This window comes from Malaclemys terrapin, chromosome 5 (genome assembly GCF_027887155.1).
Source record: "Malaclemys terrapin pileata isolate rMalTer1 chromosome 5, rMalTer1.hap1, whole genome shotgun sequence".
Taxonomy (NCBI): domain Eukaryota; kingdom Metazoa; phylum Chordata; order Testudines; family Emydidae; genus Malaclemys; species Malaclemys terrapin.
In genome coordinates this window covers 90,046,108-90,063,438 of record NC_071509.1, presented here as the reverse complement: position 1 = coordinate 90,063,438, position 17,331 = coordinate 90,046,108, and the positions used below count along the sequence as shown (strand labels likewise).

At 39.7% G+C, this 17,331-nt stretch overlaps 1 protein-coding gene across 4 annotated transcripts in view; it reads left to right on the top strand.

Annotated features, from left to right (window-relative positions):
* The window catches only part of IL15 (interleukin 15), a 65,618-nt gene extending 49,098 nt beyond the window's left edge, over nucleotides 1–16,520 (top strand). For all 4 annotated transcript variants that reach the window (XM_054031068.1, XM_054031069.1, XM_054031070.1 and 1 more), the window contains 5 exons: nucleotides 10,194–10,297; nucleotides 13,399–13,492; nucleotides 14,090–14,131; nucleotides 15,245–15,409; nucleotides 16,028–16,520. In XM_054031068.1, the coding sequence (XP_053887043.1) occupies nucleotides 10,194–10,297; nucleotides 13,399–13,492; nucleotides 14,090–14,131; nucleotides 15,245–15,409; nucleotides 16,028–16,153 (531 nt within the window). In that variant the 3' untranslated portion in view covers nucleotides 16,154–16,520. The remainder of the gene's footprint in view (nucleotides 1–10,193; nucleotides 10,298–13,398; nucleotides 13,493–14,089; nucleotides 14,132–15,244; nucleotides 15,410–16,027) is intronic.
* The last annotated feature ends 811 nt before the right edge of the window (nucleotides 16,521–17,331 follow it).

Here is a 17,331-nt window from a genome sequence, read left to right as displayed (position 1 = left end):
CTGGCAGATTACTACATCTCTGCTACCATTTGTAATTACAGAGTGTGATTCACTGGTAGATATATTTTACCTGCTTTAACCTCTCAATAACTCTCATTTTCTTTTCTCAGCAAATAAACCTTTAGTTAATTTACTATAGAATTGGCTACAAGTGTTGTTTTTGGTGTAAGATCTAAGATACCAGTTGATCTGGGGTAAGCAACTGGTGTTTTGGGACTGGAAGCAACCTAAATGTGGTGTGATTTTTGGTGTAAGTGACCATTATCACTAAGTCCCATTTGTCTGGGTGGCAAGAGAAACTGGAGTGCCTAAGGGGACTGTCTGTGACTCCATGGTAAGATTAGTGTAGTGCTTTGAGGGTTCACATTTTGTTTCTGGGTTAGTGAAATCTAATTATAGAACATACCACTAGTTTGGGGTGTCTGCCCTGCTTTTGATAGTCTGACTTGAGCTAGCACTCACAGTCATGAACCACTCCAGACAATGTGACAAATACTCTACTTGTTGGAGAACCCTGGAATTTCATTGAGGCATGTAGTATATGCAGAATCATAAAAAATATGAGAAAATATGCAGTTATTTTCTCTCATTTCCAAGATCTCTATAAGATGATTTAGAAAGCTGGAAGAGTTGACGTTACAAGGAAAAATTAAAATAGGCAACTATGTATAGTTTGGCTTTTCACTTTCAGCTGGGGTTCCACATGAGCTCTGCTGGCATGGACTGCCCAGACCAGGCACCAAATCAACACGTTATCTGCTTCCCCTCAATTGGCTAGCCCTGCTAACTTTTGGGCCTGGACCACCTGACTTGAGGACTATCAGCAGAACAAAGCTTGTCTGCAGCTTAAACCAGTGCCCCCCTACTCCAGGAAGACTTACTGTTGGAACGAGTCCACACTCAGGGAATAAAAATCTGGCCCTGGGACTCCTCATCAAGAATTAGTGGGAAGAGATGGGCTAGAAGAAAAGTCCTTAAAATACCAGTTTGCTAAATGATTTTGCAATACATTAGGTCTGACTATAAATATTGCTTCCCTGGGTCACTATAAAGTTTTTTCAAAGGATTAAAAAACCGAATCTATTAGTGGATGCAAGCACAAACTTTCTCTCAGGCCTTCAGCTAAGTATAAAAGAGGACAGATAAAATGGTGGCACAAATCCCATGACTATTTTATGAAAAAATCTCAAGGGAAATATTACACTTTACATTGCTAATTCTCATGTTTAGTTATTTGGTGTGATCCAGTTGCCTTTAGTAACCTTTTGGGCAAAATTTTCAAATAGGCTTCAAAAATTGCAGCTGCATACTTTTGTGGACAAATGTCATTTTGCAAGAGCAAATTAGGTTGGGAAATGCTGAAAATTCAGTTGCTGAATAGCCACCAAAAAACAACCACCCCACAACAACTGGTTGGACTATAAATCTCAAAGGGAGCTTTGCTACACCAATTACTGGAATTACTTCATTCTCTTTTAGAGGTCAATCTGTATTCATAATTCACAAATAAGCATGATAAACTAGATGGAATTTACAGTTTTCCACAGGAGATTCTACATTTTTGTTGTACATCAGCCAAAACCAATATGCTTTTTGTTTGAAAGCAGTCATCATAGTAAGCCTTTAGCAATAACTGCTAGGTAGCATTTATTGATCTTGAGAGGGCATATGACTTGGTTCTGTGGGAGCTGGTGTTTGGAGTATTGAGATGATGGAGATGATAGACGAGCTCTGTCGAGGCTCAACAGCTAAGGTGACAACAATACATAGAATTTCAGGGAGTTTTGAGGTGATGGTAGGAGTGAGACAAGGCAGTGTGCTGAGGCCTCATCATTTTATTCTAGTTATGGGCTTAACTAGCAGGAAACCAAGACGGTGGAGACAGGGAAAACTAATATATGCTGCTGTCAGCCAAAAGGGCCAAATGATCAAAGAGGAATTGGTATCAAAGTGGGCATCTGTGTTTGAAGACCCATGATTTGGAGTTAAACACAAATTAAACTGAAGTTATGCAAGTAGGGAATGTGGAAGAAGAGCTGTTAATTGAAGTTGCAGGAGAGACGCTGAATCGGAAGACAATTTGTGTACTAAGGAAGTAACTTTAGTGCCATTGTTGAGAGATCTGGAGAATTGAAGAGATGAACCCAATGTACATGGGTAGCAGTGAAAGAAGTAGCAGGAGTACCGCGGGACCAAGAATCAAGTAACAAACTAAAAGGGATAGTGGATGGTGCATGTGTGTGTCCCCCCATGCCTGCTCTGTCATTTGGAAATGGTGGGTCTTACGAAAATGGAAGAAAAGATGCAGGTAGTAGAAAGTACTCTGAGGTGAATGGCAGGCAAGCAGAGGGTAGACAGAGCATTCATGGAAGAAATTGGGGGAAATGAACGTGGGACTCTCAGTGATGGATGGGCTGGACATGTGATAAGAGAGGAAGAAGAATGATCAGCAAGAAATGATATGGAAGACCGAGGATACAATGAAAAGACTCTGTCAAGAGAGGTTTGAAGAGGAAAGGGTTGGCACACGAAGACCTACAAACCTGTGCCATGGACCAGAAGGAGTGGCAAAGAATCATGGGCACCTCTGATTCCATGCAAGTGGGAAAAGGAGTCAAAAAAGTCTGTGGACTGGCACTCAAAAAACCCTAACCTCCTTGTCCCAAGCAGTGACAGGCATAGTGGACTGTAAATAGAGGCTAGTGCCCAGTGTCTACTTACCCATCCACAGACCACATCTATTGTAGGTGATGACCAGTAGCCTAGGTAACAGGGTTCAGCAACCTGGAATTTGGCATCATGCTGATCAATGAAAGCTAGATCATCTACAAACTGATTTTAGATGAGGTGCTTTTCCTTGCTCCTAGCTAGGCACTGGAATAACAATACATGAAAATGCTTTTCTCTGTCTTCAGCATTTCTTTGGGGTATGGCCTAGCCACACATTCATCACCTCCAGGGTTCCCAGAAACTATTTCATTGAGCACAGAGGGGCTTGCCTTGTGGGTAAGAGAGAAAGGCAACATATCACATGAGTGCTTCATGTGCTACAGTCCGTCTCTAGTTCCAGTACCTTTTCAAGGCCTTACTCTTTCCAGCATTCTTTAGGCAAGGGCCTAGGTATCTCAGAAACCACTTCACTCTTCAGGCCATGATAACACTGCCATCAGTGGGGATGTTTCCACTTGACACAGTTCACATTGAAACTTGGGAGCCCAGAATTTACTCAGTGGAAGGCTGTTTGCTACCGGAGACAAGGATGAACCTAATCTTGCTACTTTTAGAGCAAAATGTAAGATTCCTCACCTTCTTGTACACCTTCCCTCAATAAAAGTTATCACAGGATAGTATAGTGAAATTTCTCTTGAATATAAACAATAGCATATGGATATAAAAATGCCATTGACTGTCCATGGGATCTTTAATCCTAAATCCCTTTAGAAAGTAAGATTTAGGCTCCTACATCAGTTATCTATCATTGAGCACCGCAGTGCCTAAATACCTTTAAAAATTTGGGCCACAGCATCTTAGAAATGCCTAGAGAGATTTGTGAGTAAATCTCAATGAAGTAGTTTGAATATATGGTTTGATAGACACAAACTTGTATCCTTAGGTTTCAGTAGCTTCCCTAGTGTAAAACATAAATAATTTATGTAGCTAAAATCTTTCTTGTGTCTAACTTAACTTCAAGTCTTTATGACAACAAAGTTAGCAAAATTATGGCTTGCAGCATTAAAGTCAAGGGGAATTTTGTCATTGACTGACTTATATGGGATTATGATCAGGTCCCCAGTGAAGAAAGACTACTACTGTAGCTTAGATTTTATTCTGGTAGTAATTTTAAGTGTTTCATTTTAACTTCATGATTAGAAAGCAGTTTAATAAAGACATTTTTCAAATGAATAGTTTGCTCATGTCATATTTAGAAGGTTTTTTTTGGCAGCACCCACCTATATTTACTATAGAGTTCATTTTGTTTTAAACGTTTTGACGATGCCACTATATGTGGTTACCAGTAAGTGCAGCATAGTGAAAAACAAAATATTTAAATATCATTTATTCCTTCACTTTTACTTGTAGAGTCCCCAGTTCAGGGATCCCTATTTTTATTTCATCCAAAAATAAGGCAAATGTAGTTGAAAGATAATACTATAGAACAAGAGAGCGATGAATTGGCTACTGGTTTAGGGGGAACCAGAAATGAAAACCTGAAAGGGGCAAAGGGGAAATTTTAAATTGCAACAGTGAGTTCAAGCCAAAGGAATATTTTATCAGAGTCTGTAGTTGAGCTACCATCAATAATGTTGCTCAAAAATAGTTAAGATAAAATATTGAATAAATTGGTATACAAAATGATCCTGCATTGGACTAGATGATCTAGGAGGCCCTTTCTAACTGGATACTCTGTAAATTTATGAAAACTTGATGAGACCATAAAACACCTGTGAAAGTGTGCATGGAGCGTCTCTCCCCTACCCCTCTCCCCCCATTTTTAGAGGCATTAGAAAATCACTACCTATTCGAAACCCAAATTCTTTATTTCAAAAATCAGTTAAGGTTGTTAAGTGACAATAATGTAGTTACCTACTATATTTACAAAATCCAAGCACTTGAAAACAAAGAAATGAATTAGTCCAGATACGATGACCACATAATAAGCAACCACATTCATATCAAATATAAAGAAAGGGCTTTTTGGTTTAGAATGCAGGCAAAAGAGTAATTTTACCACATCCTGGAATTTCCTTTTGAAAAGTAGTCCTGGATGGGTGCGAAGGCAATGATGGAAATATTCTTGATCTCTATGAGTGGTTTTCCCACTCTGGCAGTTTCACTATTGCCATTTTCAAATAATGGCAATTTTTAAAGGCTGTTGTTTTTTTTTTTAATTCTGGACCTTGAATAATACTGCCTCTTGTACCAGCCAATATCAGAACCTACCATGACATAGTGTAATTTTGTTGGAAAGAGCAAAGAGCACAAGGAAACATTGGACTGCGATTTTAAGGTACTTTAATCGCTCTACTTACTCAATTTAAACAAACTTTGTTGCCAATGAAACTTTAAATCATATCTTAAATTTGAAAGCATGGGGATTTTACGTTTTCTTCATTTTAGGGTATGGTTTTTTTTTTTTTTTTTTTTTGGTTTTTGGATTTTTTTTTAAGTTATATGGAAGATCAAAATCAGCCTTATTATGGGATTATGATTGCAACTTTTACTTAGCTTTTACTAGCTATCACCAGTAAAACAACTGACACTATCAGAGCTGCAGGCTTCTAGAATTTGGCTTAAGGAAGATCTCTTATAATGCCCAATACTGCATCCACTAAAATCAACATAAAAAACTCCTATTACCATTGACATCAGTGAGAGCAAGATTGAGCCCCAAACTGTCCACAACAAACAGTAAAAAATTTTGCTTAATGACACCCGCTTGTTCTCAGTTACACTGAACATATTAGTTTTAACTTCTTTTTTTATAGATTGTTTGGAGGAGGAGTAACCGGCTTTTTTTGAGATAGAAATTGACAGAAACTTTAGTCTAAAATTAAAATTTTAAAATGGCTAATATTTTTATGACCTGTAAATGAAAACTAGTTTGAAGAATTTTCTCCAAATCTGTACATAAATGTTTTCCTTTGCCTTAAGAGTATATGTGACCACCTCCAGGTCAAATCGATTTTCCAAGCCAAAGTTATAGCAGAAATTGATTGCAACCTTAACTATAGAGTGGCTGCTGCATCTCCATAATACTTAGCACCCGGTCAACTTAAGTTGATGTGACCACAGTAGGTCTGTCCTGGTTGAAAGAACCATAAGCTTGTACTTCTCTCTCATTATAGGCTTACAAGTGGACAGGTAATTTGTTACTTAATGTTTTAGCATACAGCCTTCATTGGAGGCTTACAAGCTATTATAGACTCAGATTTTTCAGATTTCCATTCACTGTGGTAAAGCTCTTTTTTTAAGATGAGTTGAGTCACTACTGTGAGTGATTCTCCATACTGAACCAGTTAAGAAAATCAAAACATGTACGAGTATGATCTGTCATGTTCTTTCTTTAGTACAAATTATCTATTTGTGGTTTGTTATGGATATTTTACATAACTAACTTCCAGGTACCTGGAACTGTCTTCCACTAAAAACATGTAAAGTTATGTGGTCAACAGACTGCCACGTTATTTTAACTAAGCCTTTGGATCTTGGAAACAATAAATACTACTTACTAATCCCTATATAACATTGTTGTGTATTGTGACAGACCCAGACCAGTGGGGTACAGGAGTCTGGTAGAGGGCAAATATACTGGTCACTGGATGAGTAGCTTTCTGTTCCCTGAGTGACCAGAGCAGGGGCTGCACTAGAGTAATCAGGAACCTGCTAGAACCAGTTAAGGCAGGCAGGCTAATTAGGACACCTGGAACCAATTAAGAAGGAGCTGCTAAAATCGATTAAGGCAGGCTAATCAGGGCACCTGGGTTTTAAAAAGGAGCTCACTTCAGTTTGTGGTGCGAGTATGAGGAGCTGGGAGCAAGAGGCGCAAGGATCTGAGAGGGAGAGGGTGTGCTGCTGGAGGACTGGGGAGCACAAGCGTTATCAGACACCAGGAGGAAGGTCCTGTGGTGAGAATAAGGAAGGTGTTTGGACGAGGCCATGGGGAAGTAGCCCAGGGAGTTGTAGCTGTCATGCAGCTGTTACAGGAGGCACTATAGACAGCTGCAGTCCACAGGCCCCTGGGCTGGAACCCGGAGTAGAGGGCGGGCCCGGGTTCCCCCCAAACCTCCCAATTGACCTGGACTGTGGGTTCTCCCAGAGGGGAAGGTCTCTGGGCTGTTCCCCAACCCACATGGTGAATCTCTGAGGCAAGAAAATCCGCCAATAAATGCAGGACCCACCAAGATAGAGGAGGAATGTTGTCACAGTATTTAAAGAATTTTACAAATATAAGTAATCCTTACAATAACCCTGTGAGATAAATGACTATTACACTGGTCTACAATTTTTGAGAAGTCGTCTGCTTCAGAGATAAAATGTGCTATTTATTACGTATTTTGATGTGCTGAATTCAAATATGACAATTAAAACAACTGATCGGCTACTGTTTCTAAGATATTTAAGTTTTTACATTTTATGTCTATGTATATTGTGTAGATAGTAGAATTTCAATCATAAATTGTAAACCTAGGTCTTTCATGTGTTTATGGTTGCTTTACATGATAATATTTCACCTGTCCTGTTTATGTAACACTTTAAAAATCAGCAAAAGGGTTATATAAATAAAATTTATTATGAAACAAAAGGCAAAAACTATTATGTACATAGTTTAGTCCTATTCAGGGTCTACTCGGCGCTTCTTGGCTTGTCTCTTGTATTCATTAAATGGAGCATCTCTTGTCACTGTCCAGCAATAGTCTGCAAGCATTGATGGGCTCCATTTGCCCTGATAGTGTTTCTCCATTGTTGCAATGTCCTGGTGATATCACTTGCCATGCTCGTCGCTCACTGCTCCGCAGTTGGGTGGAAAAAAATCTAGATGAGAGTGCAAAAAATGTATCTTTAGTGACATGTTCAACCAAGGCTTTTGTATGCCTTGAGGAGGTTTTCCACCAACAACTTGTAGTTGTCTGCCTTGTTGTTTCCGAGAAAATTTGTTGCCACTAACTGGAAGGCTTTCCATGCCGTCTTTTCCTTGCCACACAGTGCATGGTCAAATGCATCATCTTGAAGAAGTTCACGAATCTGAGGACCAACAAAGACACCTTCCTTTATCTTAGCTTCACTCAACCTTGGAAATTTTCCACGGAGGTACTTGAAAGCTGCTTGTGTTTTGTCAATGGCCTTGACAAAGTTCTTCATCAGACCCAGCTTGATGTGTAAGGATGGTAACAAAATCTTCCTTGATTCAACAAGTGGTGGATGCTGAACACTTTTCCTCCCAGGCTCCAATGACTGTCGGAGTGGCCAATCTTTCTTGATGTAGTGGGAATCTCTTGCACGACTATCCCATTCGCAGAGAAAACAGCAGTGCTTTGTGTATCCAGTCTGCAGACCAAGCAAGAGAGCAACAACCTTCAAATCACCACAAAGCTGCCACTGATGTTGGTCATAGTTTATGCACCTCAAAAGTTGTTTCATGTTGTCATAGGTTTCCTTCATATGGACTGCATGACCAACTGGAATTGATGGCAAAACATTGCCATTATGCAGTAAAACAGCTTTAAGACTCGTCTTCGATGAATCAATGAACAGTCTTCACTCATCTGGATCGTGAACGATGTTGAGGGCTGCCATCACACCATCGATGTTGTTGCAGGCTACAAGAACACCTTCCATGAAGAAGAATGGGACAAGATCCTTTTGACGGTCACGGAACATGGAAACCCTAACATCACCTGCCAGGAGATTCCACTGCTGTAGTCTGGAGCCCAACAGCTCTGCCTTACTCTTAGGTAGTTCCAAATCCCTGACAAGGTCATTCAATTCACCTTGTGTTATGAGGTGTGGTTCAGAGGAGGAGGATGGGAGAAAATGTGGGTCCTGTGACATTGATGGTTCAGGACCAGAAGTTTCATCCTCTTCCTCTTCCTCGTCTGACTCAAGTGAGAATGATTCTGGTGCATCAGGAACTGGCAGTCCTTCTCCTTGTGGTACTGGCCGTATAGCTGATAGAATGTTTGGATAATGCACAGTCCACTTTTTCTTCTTTGACACACCTTTCCCAACTGGAGTCACCATGCAGAAGAAACAATTGCTGGTATGATCCGTTGGCGCTCTCCAAATCATTGGCACTGCAAAAGGCATAGATTTCCTTTTCCTGTTCAACCATTGGTGAAGATTTGTTGCACAAGTGTTGCAGCATATGTGTGGGGCCCACCTCTTGTCCTGATCTCCAATTTTGCAGCCAAAATAAAGGTGATAGGCTTTCTTAACCATAGTGGTTATACTGCGCTTTTGTGATGCAAAAGTCACTTCACTACAAACATAGCAGAAGTTATCTGCACTGTCCACACAAGTACGAGGCATCTCTGCTCACTTTGGCTAAACAGAAATGTGTCCCTTTGCAAAATTAAACACTGACAAATAAGAGAGCATGACACTGTATGCTTTCTAGAGCTGATATAGGGCAATTTGTTCAGCAGAGTGATGTAAGCTTCGTTATGATTGCATTATCCATGACTTCTAGGAATAACATGATGCAATTCATGTATGACGCAATACCAGCTTCAGATTGCATCATTCATTGTTTTGCCTAAAAAGCAAGTACTGTCCAAACCCAGTCATAGATTTATTCATAGATCCAGTCAAAGATGTATTTTAGTCATTTCTGGTTTAAATTGAGATCCCTTCCCTTTATAACTCACGTATCCTCCGCCATTCCCAAGTCAAGGGTCGTATATACTGACCCAATAGCATATCTTGAAAACTAGAGCCAATCAACAATTTTAAGCATCATTTTTGTTCTCAGTGACCCAGAATTAGTAAAGTTTGACTACATTTATTTCAGAAGCATTTTGGCTGTAGAGCAGTGTTATTAGCAATAAAACATAGGGCCCAATCCCCAACAGGTGCATCTCCATAATTGAACTGCGCCAGTCTACATAAGAGTGGTTTTGGTTCAGTCTAGAACAAAAGTTTCCAAATTCTGAATTATGGAGCACTTGCTGATGATCCATGGAGAGCTGGTTCCCCCTTCGTATTTCCAAGTGCTAAATTGCATTAAGAGAAGGTACCAACATTTTTTAAAAACCCTTTGCTAATATTACTTTTTCACATATTTAATTGCTGTAGATGCTGCAGAGATATTATGGAATGCAAAGGGGTGGGCGAGAGGTGGTCTGCAAAATTAAGAGTGGGAAAGCAAGTGATCTCTAATACAATACTTGTATTAAAATGTGATCCATACTATGGAAGAAGCTAGGAACCCATGATCCAGAATACATTCCAGTTTCTTGTGCTGTGCCCCTGTCATCTGCTTTTCTACCAGCAAGTGACTACCTATTCCTAAAAAGCTACAGAGTGGTTTGGTCTTTACAAAATATCCACTACGCGCAATATTGTCTGTACTAGATGACTTGCCTAATGGATTAATTAATTAAATCTATTCTAAAAATATCCTATAAAGTCAAATCCTATAAAGTGCCATACAACTCATTTAGGTAACTTCTTATTTCCTGGATCTTATCTTTCAGAAAACACACCTGAAAAGAATTTGTCTCCACTACCAGCAGTATCTGAAGAGACATTTTCTCAGATTTTTAAATAATGCGACTGGAATAACCATCTTCATTCTTTGGTAATTATAATTTTAAAAAATCAAAACTAGTAAATAAATAATTATTTGTATTTGTGCAGTATCTTTCTCCCAATGATCTCCAGTCACTTTACAAAGCTGGATTCCCCACGGGTTCCATGTCACACCCTCCTCACCAGCTCAATCTTCCCCAATCTCCTCCCGCACCAGTGCTTTGTGCTTCACATCCCAAGTGCCCTTTGCCCCACTATGTGCCCTGCATGCTCACTCCCTACCCCCTTTTTGGGTCAAGTCTCCCTAATAGGGACTGTCTTGTCCCATCCCAACAGTACCTTCCTCCGTCTCATTAGGAAGAGGGCTGGTGAGTGTCCTCTGTCCTCTCATTGTTCCAGGTCCATTGGGAGAGAATTCTTCCTCTCCTTTCCTGTAAGTGTAGACAACAGAAAGGAAGCTGGATTCTTTCCTCTGGATCCACCTGCTGTTTGAATTGGGTGCCACCTCTGCCTTTCAGCTGGTTAGCCCCAAGGGAGAGTGAGAGAAGAATGCTAAGTCTGCCACTGCTTCACACAAAATCAGCAGAAGGGCTGGAACTGGCTTTCCCTTACCTGCCCTGTGCCACAGGCTCAAAGACATTATTGCTCCCTCCTGCTTGGGAGTTTGAGGGAAATGTCCCACTCTTTCCCCCCAAACGAAGCCCCAGTGGTTGCATCTATGATTGAGGCCCACATTTTCAAAAACATCCACCAAGTTTGGGGTGCCAAACTTGAGACTCTAGGTCCACAAAAGGAACTAAGGGTTCATCTACATGGCAAGTTAGCAAGGCAGCAAGAATCTATAGTGCACCTATTTGCCACACAGTCACGTCCAGTGCAGTGAAAGTGTTAGAGTGTAGCATAATGTACTAGACTTTCAAGTAGTAGGAAACCAAGTGCACTCCGGGACTTTCACTGCACTGTAAGTGTCTACATGGGATGTTACTTCACGGAAAGCTGGTGCACTGTAGAGTCACACCATGGTTTGCCGCACAGTAAATTGCTATGTAGACAAGCCCTTAGATTCGGCATTGCAATGCTTAAAGTTTAGGCACCCTGTCACATAGCAGAATCCACAGCTCCAAGTTAGGTGCCCAGGCTCCCTGTACAATGCATGAAGAGAGTCAGGTGCCTAAGAATAGGATTCACAGAAGCCAGCAGCAGGTGAAGATGGTGGTGCTGTTGTCAGCCCCCCTTATATCTTATAGCCCCACTGTGTAGAGCAGTCATCGGGGATGTGGGAGACCTGGGGTCAAGTCCCTACTCTGCCTGATTTATAGCAGGGACCTGAACCCAGGTGTTCCACCTCCCAGGTGAATGTCATAACCACTGGACTATAGGATATTCCAGGGGAGAGCTCTCCATCTCTCCCGTTGATGCTGTTCCACTTTGTATAAAATGCTTACTATTTTTGAAGCAGGGAGTAGAACCTGGGTCTCCCAGGTGAGTGCCCAAACCACTAGACTATAGACTCATTGTCTCTCTCTCTCTCTCTCTCGCTTTAGCCCAATGACTATTTAAGTACTTTATAAGGGACTTTACCAGCAGAAACTTAGGCACCTCAGGGTAAGATGGCAGCTGAGCAGGAGTTTTGAGAATCTAAATTTTGGATTATGGATCTAGCCCTAAAGGCCTGATTTTCAAAGGCACCCACAGCTTTAGTTAAAAATCAGTGGGACATGTGGAGGCCTCTGAAAATCAGGTTAAGATGTTTCAAGATTGGCACCCAAACTGAGGATACTTGACCTGTCCATGACATTGTGACCAAACCAACCTTCAACCAACATCTCCTTGATTCTGTTGGCATGTTCCCAGATGGTTGCCCATCTTTTCCAACTTGCTCCTCAGACCAGTGAAAGTATGTGTAGATGGTGTATGTGCACTCATCTGGAACATTTTTGTGAAGGGTCTTTTTTTAAAAAAAATTCTGTCAGCTGTTTGACCTATTGAATGTCTGAAATATTAGTTGTCATTCTGGTGGAATCCAGGTGAGACAATCGAAGGTACATGACAAAGGCAAATTATCATACAGCTTTGCAGTCATGCACAATATTATCATCAAAACATGTTTATGTTTATGACTGGGAACCATGTGATAAATTAGAGGGTTATACGATAATCTACACATGAAGGTAAAATTGAACAAGGAGGTTATACATATGTACTTATCACATGCCTGTGACTACATTACCTGCCCACTGATCAATCTCTGTGATTATATTTGACTATTTCAAAACATTGAGCGGCTTAAAACATCTGCCACTTATTTTAAAATCAACCAGCCAAATAAATATTTCCTCCATCTCTCCCAATATTACCTGTATTGCTGTAATAACTAGAGGCCACCAATTAAAGAATGCGAGTGAGGCATATATAACAAACAGTCCCTGTTCCAAAGTTCTTACAGTCTAATGTGGAAGAATTCTTCCCTGAGGTTCAAGATGGGCAAAATTCAGTCCTGAGCCAGTGACAGCTTTTTATACATCAAGAGTTACAGTTTAAAAATCCACTAGCCCACACCTTCACAGGGCTAAAAACAGGCACTGTACTATTTGGAAGAGGAAATTCCTTCCTCAGTAGGACTCAGAACTTGAATCTAGCCTTGGATGAGGCTAAGCTGTAAGACTTCAAAAATTTGTGACATTTTTATGTCTAGAAAGAACAATTTTAGGTATTTTACTTTAAATAGTTTTAACCTCTCACTCTGGCCCTGTGGAGCTGAACCCTCTTTAAAGTTGGTAACATTAATTTTTCAGTCATATATATGGGCATATGCAAGATGATGTGGGATAGACATTTTATCACCAGGAGATAAAATGATGCTTAGCATAATTTACTTGTGGTTTTTCCACTTCTGAGTAATGGGATCATCCCAGACTCCTGCTGATTAAACCCTCATACCAGTATGTACCATCAGTATTCCCTATATATTTCATGGTTCCATACTTTATCATAGGGCTTCACAGTCTGTCACATACGCCTGCATATGTGGCATATATGTAATATGATACTGCTCTTCTGCCAACAAGTCTTAGTTACATTATTATCTTCAGAAAAGATGTGTGCATGTTACTAAATATCCTAATTGTTTTTGTGGTTGTTTTGTTTTAGCTGCATCAGTGCATATCTACCAGGAATAGAAGCTGAAAGAAGAAGGTGGGAGGCAGTTATAGATGATTTGAATGAGATTAAATACACATCTGATGTAAGTTCACAAAGCATTAACGTTTCATAGAATCATTTGGATAGGAAGAGACCTGGAGTTGGTTGTCTAGCCCAGTGCTTAAATAGTAAGTAAGTGGGGGAGAAGGGAGGGAAAGAAGAGAACTGATGTAATGCTATAGCACAGGAATAAGCAGGGGAGTAGATAACAATATGTGACACATGGGGTGGATCCTGCATTATAGCCCCTTAAATTAAGTGTTTTCATCTTCAATTTTTATTTCCTTCAATGCAATATTTTAATCTCTGCAGCATTTGTTCTTAGTTAGATAGAACAAGAAGAGAGTTTTTCTGAAGAGAAGAATTGGGAGTAGGCTTCTTCTGAGAAAGTACTGCTGGAACTCAGCTCCAGAAATGTGCTTCTTACTTTGAGCCTCATGCTGTGGGGTGCTGGGAATCTCATGCTTACAAGGGCCTCATGCTGTGAGGTGCTGGGGACTCTCAATGTCCACTGACTTCAGTGACCTCCAGCACCTTGCAGGATTGAGCAGTGAGCTAGGCCATTCCCTTGGTAGGATTGACTTTATTATCCCTAAACTCAAGAATTATTGTTTATATATACAAATCTGTTTTCTTTTAGAGCATTGATGCCTGTTTATACACTGCATATACAGACAAGCCAGTAAGTACATTTTGTGAATTTGACCTAGATTGGTCTAAGGGTGATATCCTTATTTCTTCTGAAGTAACCAGCTAAAGGCAATTAATGTTTAATTTGATCAGAGCTTCTGAAACCAAATCATTTGCATTAAAAATAAGTTTCCATTCTTCATTTGTATTAATCAGGGTGACTGTAAGCAGATATGGCTACTGAATCATTGGCTATAGAAGTTTGTCAATTAAAAAGGAAGGACAAAATGATTTTTATCAAAAGGAAGAACTTTCCTTTTTGTCAGAAGAAAACATGATTCTCCAACATTGTGCACTCTGCTAGAGCATTCTAAAATAGTGTTAAGATCTAAATTGCATAGGCATCCACCTTCAGATAGTTTCTAATTGAAGGAATGGCAAAGCTAGGGATAACTATCTTACACATTTATTTCAGTTTAGGGGATAAAATGTACATCACAATCATCAGAGAGGTCATGTAGCCAATCTAATTTTAAAATGATCTCCTCAATGCAGCTTCTAGACTCTCCTAGGAAGAGGGTTCCACAACCTAATAGATGTTACTGTCAGGAAGGTTCTCTTGATAGCCAAAACTTTTAGTTTTTTAAGTGGGAGGCAATATAGTCCCATGGATAAGGCATGGCTTTGGGAATCAGAACACCTGGGTTCTGTTCCTGGCTCTATCACTGATCTTGCTGTGTGACCTGAGGCAAAATCAATCCATCTCTGTTTCCTCCATCTGTAAAATAGAGATCGTGATACTCCCTTTTTAAAAATTGCTTTGAGATTTTTGGATGGAAATTGCTATCAGAGCTAAGTATCATTAATAATAACTTGATCCCATTATTCTTAATTATACCCCAAAGTATATCCTAATTAATTCCCATCCTATCTTGGTATTTACGTTCTTCATCAAGCCTGTTATGTCCTTACCCACCTTTAAACGTAATTTAACCAAGCTACACATTAACTTTCATGATAGATATAGATATTTACAAACATTTGCATGGCAAAACAAATACACAGTAGATCAAAATCAGCTGCTGGTTTGCAAAATTATATACCACATATGCATCTATTTCTTTAATTTTTCTATTGTAAAGCCATTAATATTTTTCATTTTTAGGATGAGTGCGAAGTACAAGTGATGGAATGCTTTTTGTTAGAGCTGAAAATGATTTCCCATGAATGTGAAATCAGAAAAGGATGTAAAATCAAACAGCACGTGCGGAATGTGCTGGCAAATGTAAAGGCAAATTTACCAAAGAATACAAGTTTACTGAACAGTCCGGTAAGTGCCATCTACAATCGTTGGAAAGAGGACAATCAAAAAAAAGTGCATTTAATGGCTTGTGATAAATTCTGTTGTCAGATACGCATGACAGGGGTGTGAATGGCAGTCATCCACTCACACATTGATTTACACGGACAGAATTTAGCTCTTCTCAGAATAAAATTTTCTACAATGTTAGCAAAACAAATACTTAAGAGGGTCCATCTAGTGTGTGTGCATGTGTAAACTGGTACCCCATGGCCAACATTTTCAAACTGAAGTTCATAGAGAGTGGACCATATTTAGACACCTAAAGATATATCGCCTGGTTTTCAAAGGGATTGAAAACCTGCATCTCCCACTGAAGTCACTGGCAGCTCTACAAGCTCATGTTTAAAAATCAGGCCACTTACATTTCAGTACTTAGGTTCCTTGGCAGCCTCCAGCAGTGCTCCTGTGGCAATTGTCTGCAGTGGGATTTCTTGTAAGAGGAAAGTGAGCAAGATTTGGCTCTTTATCAAAACCAATTCAACTATCCCCAGTTTTAATATCAAACCAATTTTTATTCAAATAATTGTCATTTTTCCTTTCTTCCGTCTCTCCCCCCCCCCCCTTTTTTTTTTTTTTTTTTTGCAGAACAGGAATAAAATAACATGCAAACAATGTGAAGAGTACGAAGAAAGAAATTTTATTAAATTTATAGAGACTTTCGAAGAGTTTGCAAAACACAAACTGAAATTTTTACCGCACGTTCCTAAATAGGCTTTCTTTTTGAAAGTGCTTAAGGGAAACTCCATAAACTTTGCCGGCACTTCAAGCAATATAATCATTGGATGGATGGAGAGACAGACTGTTCGGCTATTTTAAGAACTTTGTAAGACAGAAAGGCAGAAAAAACAAAATACAGCAAAGAATAATCTGAACTATGAACTGCGCCACAGACTATTTTGCCTTTTTATTTTTAATTTACTACTTTCTCTGGGAAGCTATTAAAATGTAAAATTATGTGTATTTTATAAGCATTTTAGATAAATATTTGCTCTTTGCATGTCTCAATAATTGACTACTACTTAGAAAACATAGTAACTTGTACTGCAAATATTTTATTTTCCAGGAAAGTTTAACTGGTGTAAATGGAATGAGAATATATATATATATATATATATATATATATATATATATATATATATATATATATATAAAAAGATCACTGACTAGTATGTGTTTGGAGTCCTCCTCTGTGCCCAATCCCCACAGGATCAGAGTCTGTCTCAGTCCCCAACTACGGAACCTGGCTTTTAGCTCAGGCTATGCAGTCTCATGCTTTAATGTCTGGAGAGCCTTATTTCAGTTCCCTGCTGAGAGCCCAGATAGCAATCACCACATGTGTAAAGTCATGGGAAACAGTAGCTCACATAGCTCTGACTGTAACAAACAGGGTTCTGATCCTGCAAGTTGCCCCATGTGAACAGACCCCTGTGGCCAAGTAATACCCCACTGATTTCAGTGAGGCTCTACCTAGTTACAGCACTCTGCTTTCATAGAACAGCTTACAAAATCAGGGTCTACGTGTGTGGAAACCGGAGTCTGGATTATCAAAAAAATGCAGGCCTGAAAGAGGCAGTTGTGCAGCTGTAAATTCAAACTGCCTGAATTTGTCTGCTTTTTTATAACTTTCATTGATGAAGTGAATAAAATGGATTCACACAATAATGCAGTACAGTGAAAATGTAGTGATGGTAAAACATTTTAGGAATTGTTCTAACAGGAAACAGCCATCCCCATCAAAGAATAGAATGAAAAGATGAAGGGGAATTAAGTTACCAAAAGCTGATACTTAATTTCACAAGCATCTACCCTAGTCAAATTTTAAGGCACTATTACAGACGCGGGCAAACTACAGCCCGCGGGCCACATCCGGCCCGCGGGACTGTCCTGCC